The sequence below is a fragment of the Thunnus albacares genome, chromosome 4 (assembly GCF_914725855.1).
Source record: "Thunnus albacares chromosome 4, fThuAlb1.1, whole genome shotgun sequence".
In the NCBI taxonomy this organism is placed as follows: domain Eukaryota; kingdom Metazoa; phylum Chordata; class Actinopteri; order Scombriformes; family Scombridae; genus Thunnus; species Thunnus albacares.
The window spans coordinates 12,595,379-12,615,963 of record NC_058109.1 but is presented as its reverse complement, the minus strand read 5'-3'; the positions used below and the strand labels follow the sequence as shown (position 1 = coordinate 12,615,963).

Here is a 20,585-nt window from a genome sequence, read left to right as displayed (position 1 = left end):
AATTATCAAAGTTGGTGATTAATTTGCTGTTGATGGACTAATCATTGCAGCTCTAGGGTCAGTGACTGTACCTAACCTCTGTAATGAAAGACTGCTTGAATATTTCTTTGTAAGGATTATAATTGAACTACAACTATTATTTTCAGTAACTATTAATCTGGAAGTTATTTTCTCAATTGATTATTCATGTGTCTAAAATTTCAGGAAAAAAAATAATAATAAAGATGCCCATAAAAATGTCCTAAAACTCAATATGATGTCTGCAAATGTTTCGTCTAAAACCTAGTTAACCCATGAACTTCACTGTCACATTAGACAAAGAAAACCAGCAAATTCTTAAAATTAAGAAGCTGGAACCAGATGCATTTGGGTTTGAAAAATGATTATCAAACTTGTTATGATTACTTTTGTGTTGATCAAAAAATCAATTAATCGACTAATCCTTTCAACTTCAGATTGGCACGTGTTTTAGGGGTCAGTACTTTATTTCCTGCAGTAACACTGTGAACCTATTATTCAGGATGTCACTGTGTGAAAAAAGGCTGTAACGCATTTGTATCTTTATCCTTTTTCTTCTATGTGAGAGAGAGAGAAAAAAAGTTTTCCTTAGAAAATCTAATTTTCATCCATTTGTAATTCAGCTCCGGCTATAATGTTCATGCAAATAAAGATGATTATTATTGGATAGAGAGAGAGAATCCTGTGCCTGACAGAGCAGACCAACCAACAGGAGAGGGAGTGTCTGAGCCTCGGCTGCGTGTCTGGTATAAATACCTTTTTGTCCCGCTTCAGTCTGTCGTCGCACCGGCAGCAGCTCCGTCTGGAAGGTCAAACACATGATGGCAGCGCCGAAGAAAGTCTGTGTCATTGGCTCTGGTAACTGGTGAGTGCAGGATTGTTGGAGGAGTTAAAGTAACTGTGGGTAACTTAAAGATGCCTTTCAATGTGGAGTTTTAGTCATGCTGTTAAAGGGGGTGAGTGGTGCGCAATAGTCACCATATCTGCGTGTGGTATTTCTGCGCCCTGGATATGCTGCCACACGCAGTTTTAAGTTTGTTTTTATTTCTGAATGCTGCCTAAAACGCGCCAAACTTGGTGGATAGAAGGATAAAGTCGCCCTTGTAAATTATTCATAAAGTTCAGCTGTTTTACAGGACTTTGCAGAGTGGGGGGTCTTCTGAGACTGACACTGACTCTCTGAGAATATGATGACCTTTAATGCCTCAACACTCCCAAGACCTTTATTAAAGAAACTGCTGCTGCCCTTTTATTATTCAGCAGAATTTGTGCTGACTCATCAGTCATGTAGTGTTGATGTCTCTCAGCCAGCGTGACATTTAAATTAGTTGTGGCAGGACAAAAGTCTCACCAATAGGTGCCCAAACTTCCACACTGACATATGATTCTTAAATTAGGATTTCTTGGCTCTCAGCCCATGTTATTTGGATATTCAATAGCCCGTCTTTAAATGGGACGATCCTTATATCCAAACAACGATCAGCTGGTATCTATGTTTCACCTGTAGTGGTATTCTTTTCTAGAAAAGCATCCGAAAAAAACTTTTTAAGTCATTTGACACCAAATTTCTCCACTACAACCCAGACTAATGGAGATCCAAATGTCAGCTGCTCATGAGAACAGAAACTTTGAGATGCATTACTGTATTTAAATTCTTTAAAAACGAACTATAATAAATAGATTATATTATAATATTATATTAATTAATTAAAATCCATGTTTATATATTAAAAATGTTATATTTTGTTGCATTTCCCTGAGAATATTTCCTTCCATATAAATAAAAGGTCAGTATCAGCCAGAGTAATATCAGAGAATTAATGACTTGTCTATTCTTTTGATAATTCTTTCTTCCAATATCACTTTAGCACCACATTAGAACTGAGAAACTCCCAAAGCCCAGTATAAATCCATTTACAGTATAGTTTATATTAAAATATACAGTTAACCTTTTTTTGGGGAACAATAAGTTCATGTCTCCATGTCTACAGGGGCTCTGCCATTGCCAAAATTGTGGGTGCCAACGCAGCCAAACATGACAAGTTTGACACAAAGGTGAACATGTGGGTGTTTGAAGAGACGGTGAACGGCCGTAAACTCACAGAAATCATCAACACAGACCACGAAAATGTGAAATATCTGCCTGGTCACAAGCTGCCCCCCAATGTGGTAAGCACAAAAAAAAAAACCCTCTTCAACAACAGACAGAAACACCAAATTTGTTGTATATTCTCTGGTGTGTTGTCATATGATTGAAGTCTGGCTGTACTTCCTCTCTCTTCATCAGGTGGCTGTTCCAGACTTGGCTGAGTCTGTGAAGGGCGCTGACATCCTGATCTTTGTGGTCCCTCACCAGTTCATTCTCAGAGTGTGTGACACCATCAAAGACCACATCAAGAAGGACGTCGTAGGGATGTCTCTTATCAAGGTAGCGACTTTTGATGATGAAACACAAAGTTTCCTGTCCTCTCTGGAAGATCTCCTCCTTACAACACACCGGGGAACGTGGACTGTTTGATTTTGAGAGTTTTGTGTCTGCTCCAGGGTGTCGATGCCAGTCCCGAGGGTCTGAAGCTGATCTCTGAAGTCATCCGAGGGAAGCTGGGAATCACCATGACGGTCCTCATGGGAGCCAACATCGCCAACGAGGTCGCTGAGGAGAAGTTCTGTGAGACGACCATTGGTATGGCAATAAGTTTAATTCTTTAATGACTTCAATTTACCTTTTTGAAAATAGCTCTTACTAAAGTAGGTCACAGTGAAATATAGAATCACAATACAATGCTTACAGAAGAAAATCATCTATTAAAATATAGACATTAACAACACATTAATTTTCTCCAAACTGGATGTACAAAGCAATTTTCAGTGAGGCTCCAGTTGTGGTTGAGGAGGAACATCTGTAACATCTGCAGTTCACACCATGACTGAATTATATCTGGAAGTTAATCAATGTCTGATACAGTATCAGTTTCTTCAGTGCTGCACTGTGGAGACTGATAATGATTTTTTTTTTCTGGACATAGGCTGCAAAGATAAAGCACATGGGCCCATACTGAAGGAGCTGATGCAGACCACCAACTTCCGTGTGACTGTGGTACCAGAGTCTGATGTTGTGGAGATCTGCGGTGCGCTCAAGGTAGATCTTCTTGATATTCACAATCCTTTGAACGTTGCTTAAAAATACATTATGGTACAATTTAAAAACACATAAAAAAAAGTTGTAAAGGTGAAAAAGATGCTCACATATTTACATAGATCGTCTTTCATTAGATTAATATTTTTAACTTTAAATTCAGTGTTAGCATAGATATGTACAGTCATTCAGACATATTTTTAAAATGCTAACAGGCTAATTAACCCAAAACATTTCCAGTGGAAACTTTTAAATGATATGTTTTAAGAGTTGCGTCTGTTCCTCTTCAGGGTGCATTTTGTAATATTGGTTGAAAAAATCTTCAACTCTAAATGTTGCAAATAATCTCATCAATAATCTCCTTTTTATCATTTGGGACTTTTATTATATAGAAATATTATTTAATAAGTGTGTATAAAAAAAGTAAAAAGATATGAAATAGATAATAGTTGTTAGAAATGATATGAAGATGATCTATTAAAAGAAAATCCTTCAAGGCTATTACTTCTTCATCTTAACAGTTACATTATTTATGTGCATTAGAACATAACCTGTGAAAAAGTGCAGTGAACTCACAGCAGCATTTATCCTTCACTGTTACTGCAGAACATTGTAGCAGTGGGAGCAGGTTTCTGTGATGGCCTGGGATTCGGCGACAACACCAAGGCAGCAGTGATTCGTCTCGGCCTGATGGAGATGATTGCCTTCGCCAAGGTCTTCTGCACAAACTGCCCTGTCTCCCCCGCCACGTTCCTGGAGAGCTGCGGCGTTGCTGACCTCATCACAACCTGCTACGGCGGACGCAACCGCAAGATTGGAGAAGCTTTCGCCAAAACAGGCAAAGTATGAGGAACAGCTTTTCTCTGCTTCTGTGTTTCACCTTAATAATATCTCTCACTTCTCTTTATGAACAACATAATAAAAGAATATCAAACGTCTTTCTGTTTAGACCATTGAGCAGTTAGAAAATGAGCTGCTGAACGGTCAGAAGCTTCAAGGTCCAGCGACTGCATCTGAGGTCCACGACATTTTGAAACAGAAAAAGATGGTGGAAAAGTGAGTCTGTTTCATGTTTTATTAAGAGGATTTCTTTGTCACAAGATAGCTTGTGAATGGATACCAATCATTTCTACAACTGCTCATACATTTGATAAACATCTGAGCATTTGAATCAGGATTTTACTGTTATCTTTAGAAGAGATCTGATTGAGTTCACATTAACTTATGCAAAAATGTACATGGTATTTAAAGGAATAGTTGGACGACAACATTGATACCACAGCAAGCAGCTGGTTAGCTTAGCTTAGCACAAAGACTGGGAGCAGTGGGAAGCAGCTAGCCTGGCTCTGTCCAAAAGCAACAAAATCCACCTACCAGCACCTCTAAAGCGCACTAATTAACATGGGATATCTTGTTCGTTTAATCCGTACAAAAAAACAAAGTGTAAAAATGACAAGTTGTGGTTTTATTGGAGGTTATGTGCGGGACTATTTCTTGGCTGGGAGCAATGACTTGCTTGTCATTATGAGGTTGCCAGGGAACCAGTAGAGACGCCAGGAAGTTACTGGAAGTAGTGAGCTTTAGATGCTGGTAGGCAGATTTTGTTACCATCAGACAGATTCAGGCTAGCTGTTTCCCCATGCTGTCAGTCTTTGTGCTAAGCTAAGCTAACTGGCTTCTAGCTGTAGCTTCCTCTTTAGCATACAAACATTAGAGTGGTATTGATTTTCTCATCTAGCTCTTGGCAAGAAATCAGATAAACGCCAAACTATTCCTTTAATCATTTCAATCATTCTTAAACCATTCTTCCATCTCTCTCCAGGTTTCCTCTTTTCACTGCTGTTTATCAGATCTGCTTCAACAACCACCCAGTCAAAGAGTTCATCAATTGTTTGCAGAACCACCCAGAGCACATGTAAAGCACTGACTCCAGGTTTGATGGATGGATGTTGGGAAAGACTTTTACACTTGAACCACTAGATAAACCCAGTTGATTATAAGGGGGGGCAGGTTGTGCCTGATCCCGACTCCTGAGTCTCAAGCAGAGAAAAAGAGAGAAAATGGAGCACACGCAGAGTTGCCCTCCATCTATCTGAGCTGCTGTGTTGACACACTGTTATTACATTACATAACTCCTGTTCTCAGCTTTCTTTTCTTTTATAAACATATGTGTCACAAATTGTTGCATAAATCCTCCAAGTCTTAAAAATTATTTAAAATCTGAATAACTCTGCCTTACACAAAACACATACCCCGAACAAAATGTTGATATGAAATGTCACAGTACCTGATTTCTTAGGTAAAAGTGCCTTAACTTGCCTTTTTACTGACATGTTTTCCCATTTTAAACAAAGCACTGAACACACTACAGTTATGACTCCCACTGTGATGTATTTATTCTGGACTTCGTAAGATGTAACCGATTACTTGACAAGATTTATTTTGGAATAAATTGTGGAACTGGGTCTGTGCTCATGTTTAATGTTTTCTCTTTGAATCTGGTGATCTCTTGAACGGTCATGATCCTGACGATGCCTTAGGGATCCCTTCAGATACACTCACACACATACACCCGCTGGCCTCACTGTAACATGACCTGAGCTCAGTTAGACTGCTACTCTAAACTCTTCACCTTTACCATTTTCTAGAGTGTCCACTTCAACCTTTCTTTAAGTGCAGCTCCTGCCTCGCTCACAGGATGGATTCATATTTGCAGAATCTTTTCTGGTGTTTTTAAACCCACTTAATTCACAAGTTTTTATGCATTCTGCTGATTCATTTGTAAATATCCCTGGAGATGCACTCTCTTTTTGGATTCTGTTGATATGCAGGAAACCAGTGCATTTATGAACAGCCATCTGTCCGTCACCATATGTCAGTGTATCCCTTCAATGCTCATTCCCTGTGGACAAAAGTGCCAACTAGAGCCTCTGTGAAAGACAAGGGGATATGGTAGCCTATTTCCTCCGCCAGTGAAAGGAAAGTAAGCATACCCTGCCAGTATTATCATCTCTAAAACCCTCTTGAGCAACAAGCCTCTCCCTCTAGATTTACAAATGGGCCTACATACACACCTTTTGACTCCCCCCTGAATTGTGTTTATTTTTCATTTTTATCAGCTCTGTTGCTCAGTTATGTAGTGAACCGTGAAGTTGCATAATTTGCCACTAATTAAAATTGGATTCCCTCACTGAAATCCTTTGCATAGTTATTGAGTCAACTGCCCTGTGAGATTTCTAATAATAACGTTCTCCAAAGGGGCAAATGTCCATCTATAATTAGACAGCGGACAGCACTGCAGCTGCCTCATCACTGCTGAACAACGTAGAAGGAGGGATGTCCCTTTTTGAACTACTGTACCACTGTGGTGCTATCAAATCATGATATAGTGCTATATATCAGCAGTGTTAACTATTCTTAAATGAGCAATTAAAAATATTTAAGTGATTGTCAGCAGTGGGAAATGTATGTCTGGACCCTTAGAGAAATAACATGTAATCAATCCTATGCTTGAATAGGTCAAGATGTTACCTAATATTGCTTGACAATATGTAGTTGTAATACATTCAGAGGCCACTTGGCTGTGCTATAGCATCAATCACGAGTGCCTCACTCTCGTTATCTCTATCTACCTTTCGTGTCACCTTTTCAGATAACCTATCCGGATCCTATCCTATCGGATTACTGAGCGGAAACTGTAATATTTCACAAAGTTGTAACCCCAAAGCTCGACCCTTAAAGTACCTGACCGCAGTGTGGCTCCAACAGGAAGAGAGCCGGGAGATGGATGCCATGCGTGTATTGTACCCATCCCTTCAACAAGGGAGAAGGACCCGCCCCACTTCCTCAATTCCAGTCCTCACCTCAGGGCGGCAGCCAAGATGTGTCAAGGTAGCCGGTGGAAGCCATAAACTATAGGAAGCTGGGCTGTTTCACCTTCATAATAAAGAGTCAAGGCTCAACACTGCTAACTCTTAGCTACTCAGCTACTATTCAGGTGTTGGACAATGCGTTAAACTTCAGAAGTCCTACAGGAAAGTTTACTGTCCTACAACACATCTGTATATCCTGCAGGACATCTATATATATCTTGCAGGACGTCTGTATCAGTGGCGGTTGGTGACTCAAAAAATTGGGGAGGGCAGGAGGAAAACCAACATGGAATCTTACAACAAACTGCATCAAACTACATCATTGTCCCACCTGATGAAATCAGAGAGCTTGGGGGCAATTTTATATGCCATAAAACAATTTGCTTTCAAAAACAAAAACCCCTGAATGATGAAGACATAGCATAAACATATTGTTTCTAAACAAAGAAGTGCTCATTTTAGCTGTGCAGTGGTTCAGAATGTGTCATTTTACCAACAAAGCAAAATTTAAATTTATAGTATTGTTCTATTGTTACAACAGATTTATGTTCTCATCAGAAATAGACAACATATCACATGATTTACAAATGTTTCCTATGTATTTTCTTAGTATACGGAAATATATAAAGTACCACAAAGTTTATAATGTGATACAGGTTCAGATCAGTGCTGAATACTAGAAAGATTGAACACTAAAAACATTCACAGATCTAAAAGTGTAGGTTCACATCAGAGAGTATTAATGCCTGTATCAAATACATGACTTACACACTCTTATATGCACAACATATAAAATATAGTCTACAAAGCTGACATGTTAACACTTATTATTCTAGTTACTTTAAGCTTATTACTCAATATAGATTCAGCTTAAAAACGAACTGTGGAAATTCTCACGAGCCAGCAGCCAGACCTCCTGCACACTCATTCACTAATCACACAACATCAACAGGTGACTGAACAACCACTCAATTAAAAACGGGATCAATTCCAAATCCAGTCCAGACCGCTCACTGTAACTTCAACAAGCAAACTACCCACAACACATTATATGATCTCTGCTGCATTCTTGTTAAGGAGATAAATTCACACAACAGCCACAAAGAGAGACATTTAACTTTCAGAGATGAAATTAGCGACCAAAGAGACAGAGAGAGAGAAGCTGTATCTGACTCACGTTATCTGATGTCTTCTTCTTTCTTTCATGGAGATGAAGTATTCATGTCATAATGTCCATTTGTAGCTGTTGGTCATCTTGTTTGTCAGTTAACAGAACTTTGCGGCTGCTGCTTAACCAGTCTGATATCATTAGCAACAATGACAAACAAGCTAACTCTCCTGGTTGTTTCTCTGGTTGCTTCTCTCTCCAGCCGCTCCCTGGCGGTGTCCTGCTGCTGCTGCGCCGCACAATCCAAATCCATTCTCACTGTTAGCTTAACGACAGTCCTTAACATGGCGGCCTCCATAGAAGAAGACCCGCTCCCTTTGTAGATAAAAAGGGCTCATTCTAACAAAGATGCAACAATTCTTATTTTCAGGTGACTATACACTAATTAAAACATACTTATTAACATTATATTCCATTTCCTGTTTAGAGGCCACTAAATTCTACACACTGCACCTTTAACCTAACCCTAACCCTAACCTTTAACCCTAATCTCGCGGGACTTCTTCCCTCTGGTTGAGCCAATCTGCTATTTACCAAAAGAAGAATATAATTTTGAAAATCTCAACAGGAAGTGTAGTTGCCATCGTGTTCCGTGACGCTCGTGCGGTAAAGTTGAGGGTGGCAAGTCATCATACGGTTACTCAGGGGCCGGAGAGGCGTTCAACAAGTTTCACACGTTATTTCTTTCGGATAAGAAACGGATTTGTAGTGACCGGCCGGGGACAGAGACACCGGGAACATGGCTGCTCTCTCAGCCTGGTTTTGGAACGAGCGCTTCTGGCTGCCGCACAACGTAACCTGGGCGGATCTGGCAGATCCAGCACCCGGGGTGGAGTACCCTAAAGCTGGACACTTGCTCAATGCCTTGCCGCTGGCTCTGGGAATTTTCGCTGTGAGGATATTCTTTGAGAGGTTCGTATTTGCCGCTCATGTCGGATGTTTTCTCGTAAATGACGGGAAACTCCCTCCGTTACTTTTAATAGACGTTTTTTTTCCCTTTTTCCCCCACAGCAGTAGGATGATGGGTTGTTAGCTGTGGGAGGAACATCAGTATCTTTTAACTGTGTGATAGTACAAGAGTTCACAAACTGTCTTCTTGTTAAACTACTTCCTTATTAACAGTAATTTTCCAACTTCAATAAGTGTAAAGAGAAGTTAGAAATAATCATTAACACAATCATCTGTGAGGTTAACACTAAAGTGAATGCATCACTGTTATGAACCAGCCATTATTTTTGCTATAGATGTTTGTGTAACTCCAGACTTGGTTGGTAAGCAGCCTGCTTGTGTGTCTTTAGCTGGCCTTCACTGATGCATGCATGGCTGCCCTGCCAGCAACCTGCTGCTCTGACTCTTCCTGTCACTCTTGAGCAGGTTGTCCATCCAGTCCTGTGAAAATGTTAAAGGACAGGTTCACAGTTTTTCAAGTTTGTCTCAAAACAAAAGTTAGATGCCCAAATTTCAAATTAAAGTAGTTTTTTTTTTTTCTTCCTGTAATTATTCCTCCCATTCATACTGACCATTAAGAGATCCATTCATAATGAACTTAAAATGTAAGTGATGGGGGACAAAATCCACAAGCCTCCCTCTGTGCAAAAATATATTAAAAGTTTATCTGAAGCTAATATGAAGCTCCAATTGTCCAAATGAATCAAATCAAACAGATATCTTTCAATGTTACAGTCATTTTAGTGCCTGACTGTTGTTTTAAGACCGACTTGAATTGTGAATCAATTGTTTTAAGTTATTTGTTTAGGCTGCAAAAGTGGAGGCGTTAATGTGATTATACAGCATTCAACATCACACACTCTCACACACACAACCTTGCTTGGTACACACTTGGATGTCGGCCAGCTGCAGGCCTTGCCACACAACCAAATGAAGATGTCCCGGAGGCATTTTGCTTTGGCAAACCGGAGCAATGGGTTTTCATCATTCATTTGACTATTGTTGCATATTTGATGTGGTCAAGTTATCTTATTACAGGCCTTACCCTCCTCTTCAAATGAAGATAAGGCATCTCCAAGCTCACTACTATACTGATAAGAAAAAAAAAGCAGTGTTAGGCAACTTTATGGTACATGTACAGAACTGTGCAAACACTGGAGGCACAAAAAGAAAAATGAGGATGCTTTCAAAAACAATGCTATTAATAGTTTTTTATTTAGCCTATCAGTTAACTTCATACAAAATTCAGTAAACAGAAGAAACCTAAATGAAATTAATATTTGGTGTGACCATATTTTTAGTTCTTTATGACTCTGGCTGTATGTTTGGGGTTATTGACATGCTACAGAATGAATGTGGGACAATCAGACACCTCCCTGATGGTATTGCGTGTTGGATAAACATCTAAAGTGTAGGTGATTGTAGATGGGTCAGCTTGCTTTGCGGACAGGGAGAGGTGTGGTGGTCCCACCAGTAAATCCCGGTCCCTCACAAGATGCCACAATTGCTCCCTAAAAACATGTTTCTCGGTGTGAAGTTTAGCCTGTCTGGGAAGGCAAGAGGTGATGGTTGGTGGTTCAGATTTTACAAACCCATGAGGTCCAGCTCAAGGACACCAAGCATTAAAGAAAAGATACCAGTTTTCTCATTTGTAGAAAGACTCTTGTTGGAAGACCTGGATATTGTGACACTGACAGTGGTGACAGGAAAACCAAATCCACTTCATTGAAACTGACAAGTGTACTAAATGACCCGATGCAGTGGCTTTACTGGTGTCAACACTGTGCTTTATGCAGATGGTTTATTTTTTTGTTTCTTGACGTGTTGATGGAGGTTTTCCTTTCTATAATTTTAATCTGTTTCCAGCTTCTAGATCCTGACGAAGGAAGTCTGTTCGTGCAGCTTTAATATAAAGGCATTAGAGAAGAGCATATAAACATAACAGACACAGCCCTTAAAAAATGGCTATTGACTGTTCTTTTCAATGGTTTCATTTAGAGTTATTTCCAACCAAATACCTCGATGTTGATATTGCAATAATATTGTAGGGATGACTATTGGTGCTTTCACAAAATATTTAAACAATGAGATTTTTGGTAAATACTCATCAGTAATGTGGATATAATGACTAAGTGGGTAAAGGCAAATAATAGAACAGCTTCAGCAGTCTGGTAAGTTCAGAAAATTACATCACTGTACCGTAATGCAGCCTTTAAAACCAAGAAAAGACAATATCTCTGTATTATAATATCCAAAATCTAAGACAATATCTAGTCTCATATCACAATATTGATATATATATATATATATATATATATATATATATATATATATATATATATATTGCCCAGCCCTAGTTTCATTCATTCTTTCACTGATTTGTGAAACAATTACTATACGTTCTTGTTTGCACAGTGTTGAAGCCAGTTCGAGGTCAGGTGTAGGGCTTCAGTATAAGGAGAAATATTCGCGATATGAGATAAGGTAAAGCAAAGTGGACAATTTCAGTAAGAGCTGGGAAATATGACAATATATACCGTGAGACAATGGAAATATGTCAGAGTTTTTCATCCCTTTAATGTCTCTGATGGTATCAGGCCTAAAAATAGCTTACTGACATTATTGTATTCACAATATTCTTTGCATCAGTGTAATTAATGTACCTTGATTTCAGGTATTAAATTCATTGTATTAGCAGGAAACAGACTTTATCATTTGTGTATTTTATCTCAGGCTGCAACTAATGATTATTTTCATTAACAATTATTCTGTTGATTATTTTCTCGATTAATCAATTAGTTGTTTGGTCTATAAAATGTCAGAAAATGATGAAAAATTTTCCCAAAATTTTTTTCCCAAATTTCTCCTAAAAAGATTCCTGCTGCCCAAGGTCACATCCTCAAATCAATCAGTTCAGTTTACTATCATAGAAGACTAAAGAAACTAGAAAATCTTCACATTTAAGAAGCTGGAACCAGAAAATTTTAGTCTTTTTTTAAAAAAGTATATAAATTAATTGCTTATCTAAATAGTTGTACAAGTGTAATAATAAGGAGATTCGATTTCTGTCAATTGACTGATTAATTGACTAATCGTTGTAGCTCTAATTTTATCTATGACGGGCTTGTCAATGAATTTTCAAAAAAATGCACTATATCTCGATACATAGTGATTCAGCAATATGAAATTACACATACAGTGACAGAAGATTTTATCCATCTCGCTCACTCCTAATTTCTGATAGTATTTGCTGCAAGTATAGCTGCTTAAAATAAATAGAAGGTTTGTTGTGTAATGTACGTCTACTTTCAGTATAACTCTGCCCTCACAGCTGACAACATTTTTAACTGTTAATTCTGTGTTTCAATACAGTGTGTAACACAAAATTGGTGTTGCCATTGACATACTTCTGTGTTTCATGTTGTCTGACTACTTCCTGGCTATAAAAAGTCATTTGATCAAGGGTCACATAATGCTAAGAGCTGAGGAATTACTTATAGCCACTGTGACCTTTTAATAAAATGGCTTTCTATAGTTGTCTGACAACAAACAGAAAGATATGTCAGGAACTACACTTCTATTGTTCTACACAGAGGCAACTGGGTTGGCTTCTCAACATTGCGCGTAGGAGAAATTGACCTGAATAATCCTGTAAATCTGAATTATGTATGCAGATGGATTTGGCCTTTTGTTGCACAGGCATGGTTTCTAGACTTGACACCTACAGGGCCAGCTTACAAGCACAGCGCCAGACTTTAATTCAGACATGGGCAAGTGGCAGTAAACAAGGAGTGATCAGATATTGGAGGTGTCTAAGGAAAGTTGCTGAGGCGTTGGATAAGATGCACACAGCATTGAACCACCATCTCAGGTGCCAAAGCTGACTGTCTCTCCCTCCTCAATTTGACATCAGGTGATGTTATCAGAGAGTGTTTACTTTTGTTACTACCGGACACTCTGACTGGCTCATTCATATATTCATCAGGAGGAAAAAAAAAATCATACCATAGCTTGAGTTCCTACTTTTCTTTCTGCAGAACGCAAACACTGGCTGTGCTGTTTAGCATACACACAGTGGACTTAATGTCACACGCTATGTTCACACATAGAGTTTCATTTTCGGGCATTCACAGAATCGCTCACGCTTGAGGTTGAGTTTGATGTGAGTGTCCTATCTTACATCCTGCCACAAACTGGGTTTGACTTCACGGTCTTATTCTAGTTGTTGTACACCCTGCTTAGAAAGTAAAGTATGTGTGTCATGCTGACTGTTTTATCTTATCGCTTTTTTTTTAAGCCAGTTACAAAGTGTTAAAGTGTGTGTTTTAAAGGATGACTCTACCTGCGTTCCTCTCTGGGTTTTTCGAAAGGAAACGCCCACTCAGTCGTTAGCAAAAAGCAGTGACGTGGGTTAGAGCCAGAGCACTGATGCCCCCCCCCCTTTCCCACACACACACAGAGTTCACTGACAGTGTCTTCCTAACATACTCGCGCCTGTATGTTAGAGCATGAAAAATTGTCCAGATATACTACGAACGATGTCACAGCGCTGAGTCTGTGTGTGAAATGTTTATAAATGCACTGGATGGAGCGGAGGGACAGACAGCTGCTGAGTAGTGGGAGCTCTGGAGGAGAGAGCCGGGAGCAGGGCCGGCACTTCAAGACAAATAGCCTAACACCCGCGAGTCGCACTGGATTCTGCTCTGATCTGGAGTCGTTTACTGGTGGGAGGAGGGCTCAGAATTTATTTTTTAAACTTTGAGCAGCAGCAGCAGCAGTGAGTGCTCCATCTGTGTGTCTGTTAGCACTTTTAGCAGAGCAGCAGCAACAGTGAGTGCTCCGTCTGTGTGTGTCTGTTTGTCTGTTAGCACGTTTAGCAGAGTAGCAGCAACAGTGAGTGCTCCGTCTGTGTCTGTTAGCACATTTAGCAGAGCAGCAGCAACAGTGAGTGCTCCGTCTGTGTGTGTCTGTTTGTCTGTTAGCACGTTTAGCAGAGCAGCAGCAACAGTGAGTGCTCCATCTGTGTGTCTGTTAGCACGTTTAGCAGAGCAGCAGCAACAGAGAGTGCTCCGTCTGTGTGTGTCTGTTAGCACGTTTAGCAGAGTAGCAGCAACAGTGAGTGCTCCGTCTGTGTCTGTTAGCACATTTAGCAGAGCAGCAGCAACAGTGAGTGCTCCGTCTGTGTGTGTCTGTTTGTCTGTTAGCACGTTTAGCAGAGCAGCAGCAACAGTGAGTGCTCCATCTGTGTGTCTGTTAGCACGTTTAGCAGAGCAGCAGCAACAGTGAATGCTCAGTCCATCTCTGTGGCTACTGGCTAGGCAGGCTAGGGGGTTTATATCAGTTTATATGTAGCAACATTGTGCAGAAACCTATGTCAGGTCATGTGGGAAAAAGTTTTTAGAAGAGTTTGGGAAAATAGCATTTTGACACCAAAACATACGTACTTTGACCAAAATTTGAATTTCCGATTTTGAATACATATGGATCACTACTGGGAAGCTACAGAATGATATAAAAACCTCAAAAAGAATGAAAATAGTATACCTGCCTTTTAACAAAGGTCATGAGAGACAGCAATAAAATAATACAGTAAAAAGTAAAAGTAGATAAATGACACAAAAATATTAAATAAAATACAATATTCACCAGAAGATATAAAGTTGTACAAAAAAGTTGAAAAAGATGTGGTTTTAGGTGTCAAAAATAAAGAAGTAGCTGTGCGTATTGTTAATGGTAATGCATTCCACAGTTGCACGGTCATCGTTGGTTGCAAGTCTAGACTTCTAGAGAAGGGCTTTTTCTGTTGAACCTAAGTGTACATCTTGCACATGTGGGCTTAGCAGGTCAGAGATGTAGCTTGTTGCCGATTCTTTTAATGCTTTGAATGACTTTATTCTGGAAGCAGTTAGGGCTGTCGCAGTGAAGGAATTTCCCCTGCGGTGATTTAGGGTGGCTCAACAGTGCGGTATGTGGTCTACGCCGTATTAGAGCCTATTTTTTGTGTGTGAAAATCAAGATATGATGGTCTGATTATGTGTAGGCTGAATGGAGCAGCAGTACCTGATGAACACGGAAAACACTTTAAATCTTGTTGTGACAAGAAACAAAGTTGGCCTACAGCCGAGTCCCCTTAAACCTGGGAATTATGAATGGAGTCTGGCTGGATACGCCTTTAGATTGTATGATTGGTGGAAAACTACTTTACCTCACAGGTTATGGCAGCTTGCTCGGCTACGTGGTCATGGAGGTAGAACTTGAGCAATTCAAGTGTCAAGCTGCTGACATGGTTAGTGAGTCGACTGAGTAAAATGTGATGATTAACAGTGATGAATGCAGCCATGGCGACTAGAGATTAACAAACATGATTACCTTACTGAATGCAGCTTTTGAATGTGTAACATCTTACCAACCTCTGCCTTCAAAAATATTTGCCTTTGTTCTTGAAACGCAGCATTTTGAAGACTCATTTTGAAGTTCACTGCAGGATTCCTCTTCTACCTGTTGCACCAGTTCCTCTTGCTGCCTAATGAGAAGGCTGTCCTCAATCCAACCTCACCCTCCCGCCCCCTCTTCTTCTAGACCAGTTTCTTCTTGTTTGTTTGATCTTAATCATTGCTTAGCTGTTGTAGTCATATTTTAAGTCAAAGTGCCAAAAAATGTGTTGATTTTATTTAGGCTATTTATTTTATTTGTAAGGGACCATGTACAGTATTGAACATAAATGTTACCATTTGATGTACTCTACCAGAGTTAGCTTACAGCTAATTTTCATCTGCAGTCCCTTGGCAGGTCACAATTAGACTTAATTATAAATTGCTGGTTTCAGTTTCTAAAATGTGATGATTTAATACTTTTCTTTGTCATACATGATAATAAGCTGAATATCTTTACGTTTTGGACTGTTGGTTAGACAGAACAAGACAAGTGAAGATGTCTCCTTTGACTCCAGAAAATGTCAGTCATTTTTTGCTACCTCCTAACATTTTTTAGACCAAACAGCTAATCGAGGAATTGGGAGAAAAATGATACAATATGTTGTGCCTAGTAATTATGGGACCAAGGGAACCCATCTACATTGAGAAAAGAATAGGGCCCAGAATCGACCCTTGAGGTACACCGTAAGGAAGTTTCATAGATGAAGAAATGACGCTACCAAGTTCAACGAAAAATGCCAGTCAGAGGTAGACCTTGAACCACTCAAGCATCAAGCTGCTGACATGATTGGTGAGTCGACTGAGTAAAATGTGATGATCAACAATGTTGAATGCTGCCACAGAGACTAGAGATTAACAAACATGATCACCTTTCTGAATGTAGCTTTTGAATGTGTAACATCTTACCAACCTCTGCCTTCAAAAACATTAACCTTTGCTCTTGAAAGGCAGCATTTTGACATCTTATTATGAAGCTCACTGCAGGATTCCTCTTCTACCTGTTGCACCCGTTCCTCTCACTACCTAATGTGAAGGCTGTCCTCAATCCAAGCCCCCCCCCCCTTCTTCTAGACCAGTTTCTTCTTGTTTGATCCTAATCATTGCTTTGCTGTTGGCAGTGACTTTGTAGATGGGAGCAGCCAGGCTGTTTGCAGGCCTAGGCCCTTCTAAGCCGTGTCATGGGTTGAGTGGTGTTAAAGGGAAACCTCGAGATTTTTTGACCTGGACCCTATTTTCCCTTCATTTTGTGTCTAAATGACTAATGGGGACAACAATCTTTGAAATTGGTTCAGTACTGAGTGAGAGTGCTTCAGCCATGAAACGGGCTGCAATGTAATCCTTTGGGGCAATTGCGCCCAGTCAAAGAACATCCACTAAAAGTGCTTGTTTTTGCCACAGGGACAATTGTTGTCCCCATTAGTCACTTAAGACACAAAATGATGAGAAAATAGGGTCAAGGTTGAAAAATCCTGAAGTTTCCCTTTTTAAGACTGCAAAGTGAGATGTGCATGAAATTATGAGTAGCAAGAGTTGCCTCATAATCCATTGTTACCCGCTTTGACTGTTGCCATGTGAACAACCATCATTTCTGTCCATCAAAAACCTTTAAGGAAGAGAGACATTGTGAACAAAATGTTGATGTGATACATTAAACATCCTCCTTGTTCAGAGTTCTGTTTATTGCCCACATAATCTGGCATTGTCTCTTCCTAAAGTTACGTTTCTTCCACCTAACTGTCAGTTCTGTTTTCAAAACACAAATGAAGGCCACAATTATGTCCAGTACTGCGCTATGAATAGAGCCGTGACTGTGCGTCAGTTTAGCCTCTGGGACTTCTCCCAGTGTCAAGGTTGTATGTAGTTTGCTGTCCCTTCCTTCACAGTCATCAGGGCTACTACCGCCCATATATATGGACCACACTGAACCTGTCTCTTGGTAACGGGCTCTGTGTATGTTGGAATTGTCTTGGTTCTGAGGAGGAACAGGGATGTTTTGACGTTTGACATAAATAGATTACATCCCTCGCTTTCCTCCCTCCTGTTTCTGCTAGCTGCCGGTTAGCACTGCAGGCTCAGGCTTGCGTGAGCTATTTTCGTCAATTCATCCTCCTGTTTGTTGTAAATGTGAAAAGCCTTGTGCTTTCAAGAGAACCGAAACTCTTGCCTGTATCTGTGCCACAGCAGCTCATCGTTTGGCTCGCCCATGTGATTGGATAACAGTTTAATAGAGAGAGATTGTTAGAGAGCCAATGCAGGCACTCAGAGCCTGAGTAAATTCAGCTTGAATCAGACTTACAAGCCGCTTTTAGGCGATCTAAGGTGCCAAACATTGATTGCTGCATGCCGGCTTTGCTTGTTGAAAGTGTTTTATGCTCATGAGTGGATTGCCTTGGGCAATGTTTAACATCATGATGCATGAAACCGATCTATCCAGTCGAGCTTCTTTGTTTTGTTCATTTGTATCTCAGTGCCACATAGACATCATGCCCACCACAGTTTTGGGCCAATTTACTTTCAAAATAAAATTAATTCAGTATGTGAAGTGAAACTGCTCTTCACAGATCACTTTAAGAACTGTTAGGAGTCTTTTATATAAGTATATAATCACCTGCAGGGTTAGAATGAGTCTTCTTTATACTTCCTCTATATAGATTAAATCTAGGCTATTTGCTAGTTTGGTCGGATTGAAAGTTATATAACCCTGCCTTTCTGATCCACATACTTAGTCATTACTCATTTGAGTTGAAGGCTAGTTGAGCGCTGAGAGGTAAAGCTGGTTCTTGGAGACAATGAAGAACAAGGAAGCTAAAATGTGTGTGTGTGTGTGTGTGTGTGTGTGTGGTTTTAATCAGACTAAAGGCAGTGCTTTTTGTTTTTCAAGTTTTTTTTTCCTACTTTGCTCATAATGGAACATAATGGAGGCTGTTCAGCAGTGAGTGTCAGTTTCCCTCTTTCCTTGTACACCACTGAAACAATGGAGGTTTCATCATATGGAGGATTTTGCTACGGTTCAGTGCTGGTTTAGTATGTCCGAACCAATACCTGAGGAACCTGATTGTGTCAGGATATGAGGCTAAAAGCTAATGTGGCACAGACTGATAAGGTTTGTAGGCACTGAGGATACATGATATCAGAGTGTTGAAGTTTAGATATGTCATTGTTCCCCATAACTGCTATTTGGAGCTTCCGACCACTCAACTAATTGTTTTATAGTGGTAATTTTTATCAGAAATGAGCTATTAGTCAATAATGGAAAATGATAGTCACATCTCTGCCATCAGTAACAGTATTCACAAATAAAAAAAAACCCAAAACACCAGATATTAAGAGACACATCTTCATCACTACATTCCTCTGCAAAGTGACTGAAGACACAATTTGACAAATTTTTCAATTAAATAAAACTTAATTAGTAGTTGAAGAAATCCTGTGACTACTAGTTGACTGAGAATTTTATAAGCCAACGAAAGACCATTAAGTTTATTAACTTTATCTATTTTTGGAGGTTTGTGAATATGAAGGGAAAAACCCAAGACATCAAAGGCATGAGATTATAGTGTTTGTGTGAAGTGTGATCATCCTGTCTGTGATCCACTCTTGTGAAAATTTCTTGTAAATTAGAAAATCATATCATGTGCAACTAGGAATTCAAAGCAGTGTTTTCACTTGTATTTGTTCTTTAGATAGACAGTCAGTTTATAAGTTAGTAATGCAAGGTCTGCTTGGCAAAACTGTCGTCACAGGATGAATGTTAAAGGACGAATTCATGGCAAAACTGACATTTAGGTTCAATAATAGGTGTAAACTGCACATATGTGTTTATTTTAGGCTTTAGACAGAAAATTACTTCAGCTGCTGTGCTGTAATCTGAGTGCTGTGTGACAACATGCAGTAATATCATGACATTTCAAACTGTAGCTGGGTGTTTTTTCTCCACCACTCTTTGACTCACTTGTCCTTCACACGAGTTTAGAGTTGAAACAATTTGTCGATTAATCGATTTGTAGAAAGACAGAGAAATAATTGTCTAAAACTATTTTGATAATCGATAAATCATTTTTCTTTTTTTTTTTTTAATTTTATTTTTATTAGGGAGGTCATTCACAGTCCTGGTTTGTAAGACATTTGAGTACATAAATCTCATTTACATAAATACATATTAATATAGAAATAACTAGACAAAACAAACAAACAATAAAAACAATATACTGCATTAACCTTGTTAAAATAAAACTTGTCTTCCTTCTGTTACTCTCCTTTTCATTTTACTTTAAGTAACTAACTATGAACATTTGTACAAACAATGTCACACACACTCATAAATCCATGGAAATCCTCTCCTTATATCACAGTCTCTGCAGTAGTCCATTGGAGATGGCAGTTTCCATTAAATCACGTCAGGTCTCCGTGAGCACATGTACTTAATCCATTTTAACCACATTCCCCTAAATTTTTCCATTTGCATTTGCATTATGTAAATTTCATAAATAATTTTTAACCAATCTTCTAGTGATGGAGCATCTGGTTGCAACCACTTCCGAATCGAAGCTTTTTTCCCTCCAATAAGTAATATTCTCATTAGGTATTTATCTGCCTTTGTCTGGATATTCTGTATTATAGTACCCATATACATTGTCAGAGCATCAAATGGAAAAATGATTTGAAATACTGTTTCCAAGCATTCATGAATTTCCCGCCAGTAGGGTGTGGTTTTTTTGGGCAGTCCCAAAATAAGTGATAATGGTTGCCTACATTTGCTCCACAAAGCCTCCAGCAGTTCATTACAGCACCTTGATATCTCTTCTGGATGGGAGTGATGAAAAATCTCATGACATTTTTCCACCCAAGTTACCTCCAACAGTGCAAATATGTAGTTCTGCATAGTGATTTACATATATTTCCCCATATTACCATTCCTCCCTCTCTTTCCCATTTATTTTTAACATGTTGAGTGTTTGCCCTTAAAGAGTCCTGGAGACTTTTGTATAATCTGGATATTATTTTATATC

General features: G+C 39.3%; 2 protein-coding genes across 3 annotated transcripts in view; both read left to right on the top strand.

Annotated features, from left to right (window-relative positions):
- Positions 1-776: 776 nt before the first annotated feature.
- Positions 777-5,619, top strand: LOC122980836 (glycerol-3-phosphate dehydrogenase [NAD(+)], cytoplasmic-like). The gene is made up of 8 exons (XM_044349210.1): positions 777-883; positions 2,010-2,187; positions 2,306-2,446; positions 2,563-2,701; positions 3,045-3,157; positions 3,761-3,997; positions 4,104-4,210; positions 4,977-5,619. The coding sequence occupies exons 1-8, from the start codon at positions 837-839 to the stop codon at positions 5,071-5,073; spliced, it is 1,059 nt and encodes a 352-aa protein (XP_044205145.1). The 5' UTR covers positions 777-836; the 3' UTR covers positions 5,074-5,619.
- A 101-nt stretch (positions 5,620-5,720) lies between these two features.
- cers5 (ceramide synthase 5) overlaps positions 5,721-20,585 on the top strand; it is a 28,961-nt gene continuing 14,096 nt past the window's right edge. The window contains exon 1 of one of the 2 annotated variants that reach the window (XM_044349209.1): positions 5,721-7,045. In XM_044349209.1, the coding sequence (XP_044205144.1) occupies positions 6,942-7,045 (104 nt within the window). In that variant the 5' untranslated portion in view covers positions 5,721-6,941. Of the gene's footprint in view, positions 7,046-8,761; positions 9,107-20,585 lie in introns of those variants that run through there. The other variant, XM_044349208.1, reaches the window with a different exon arrangement.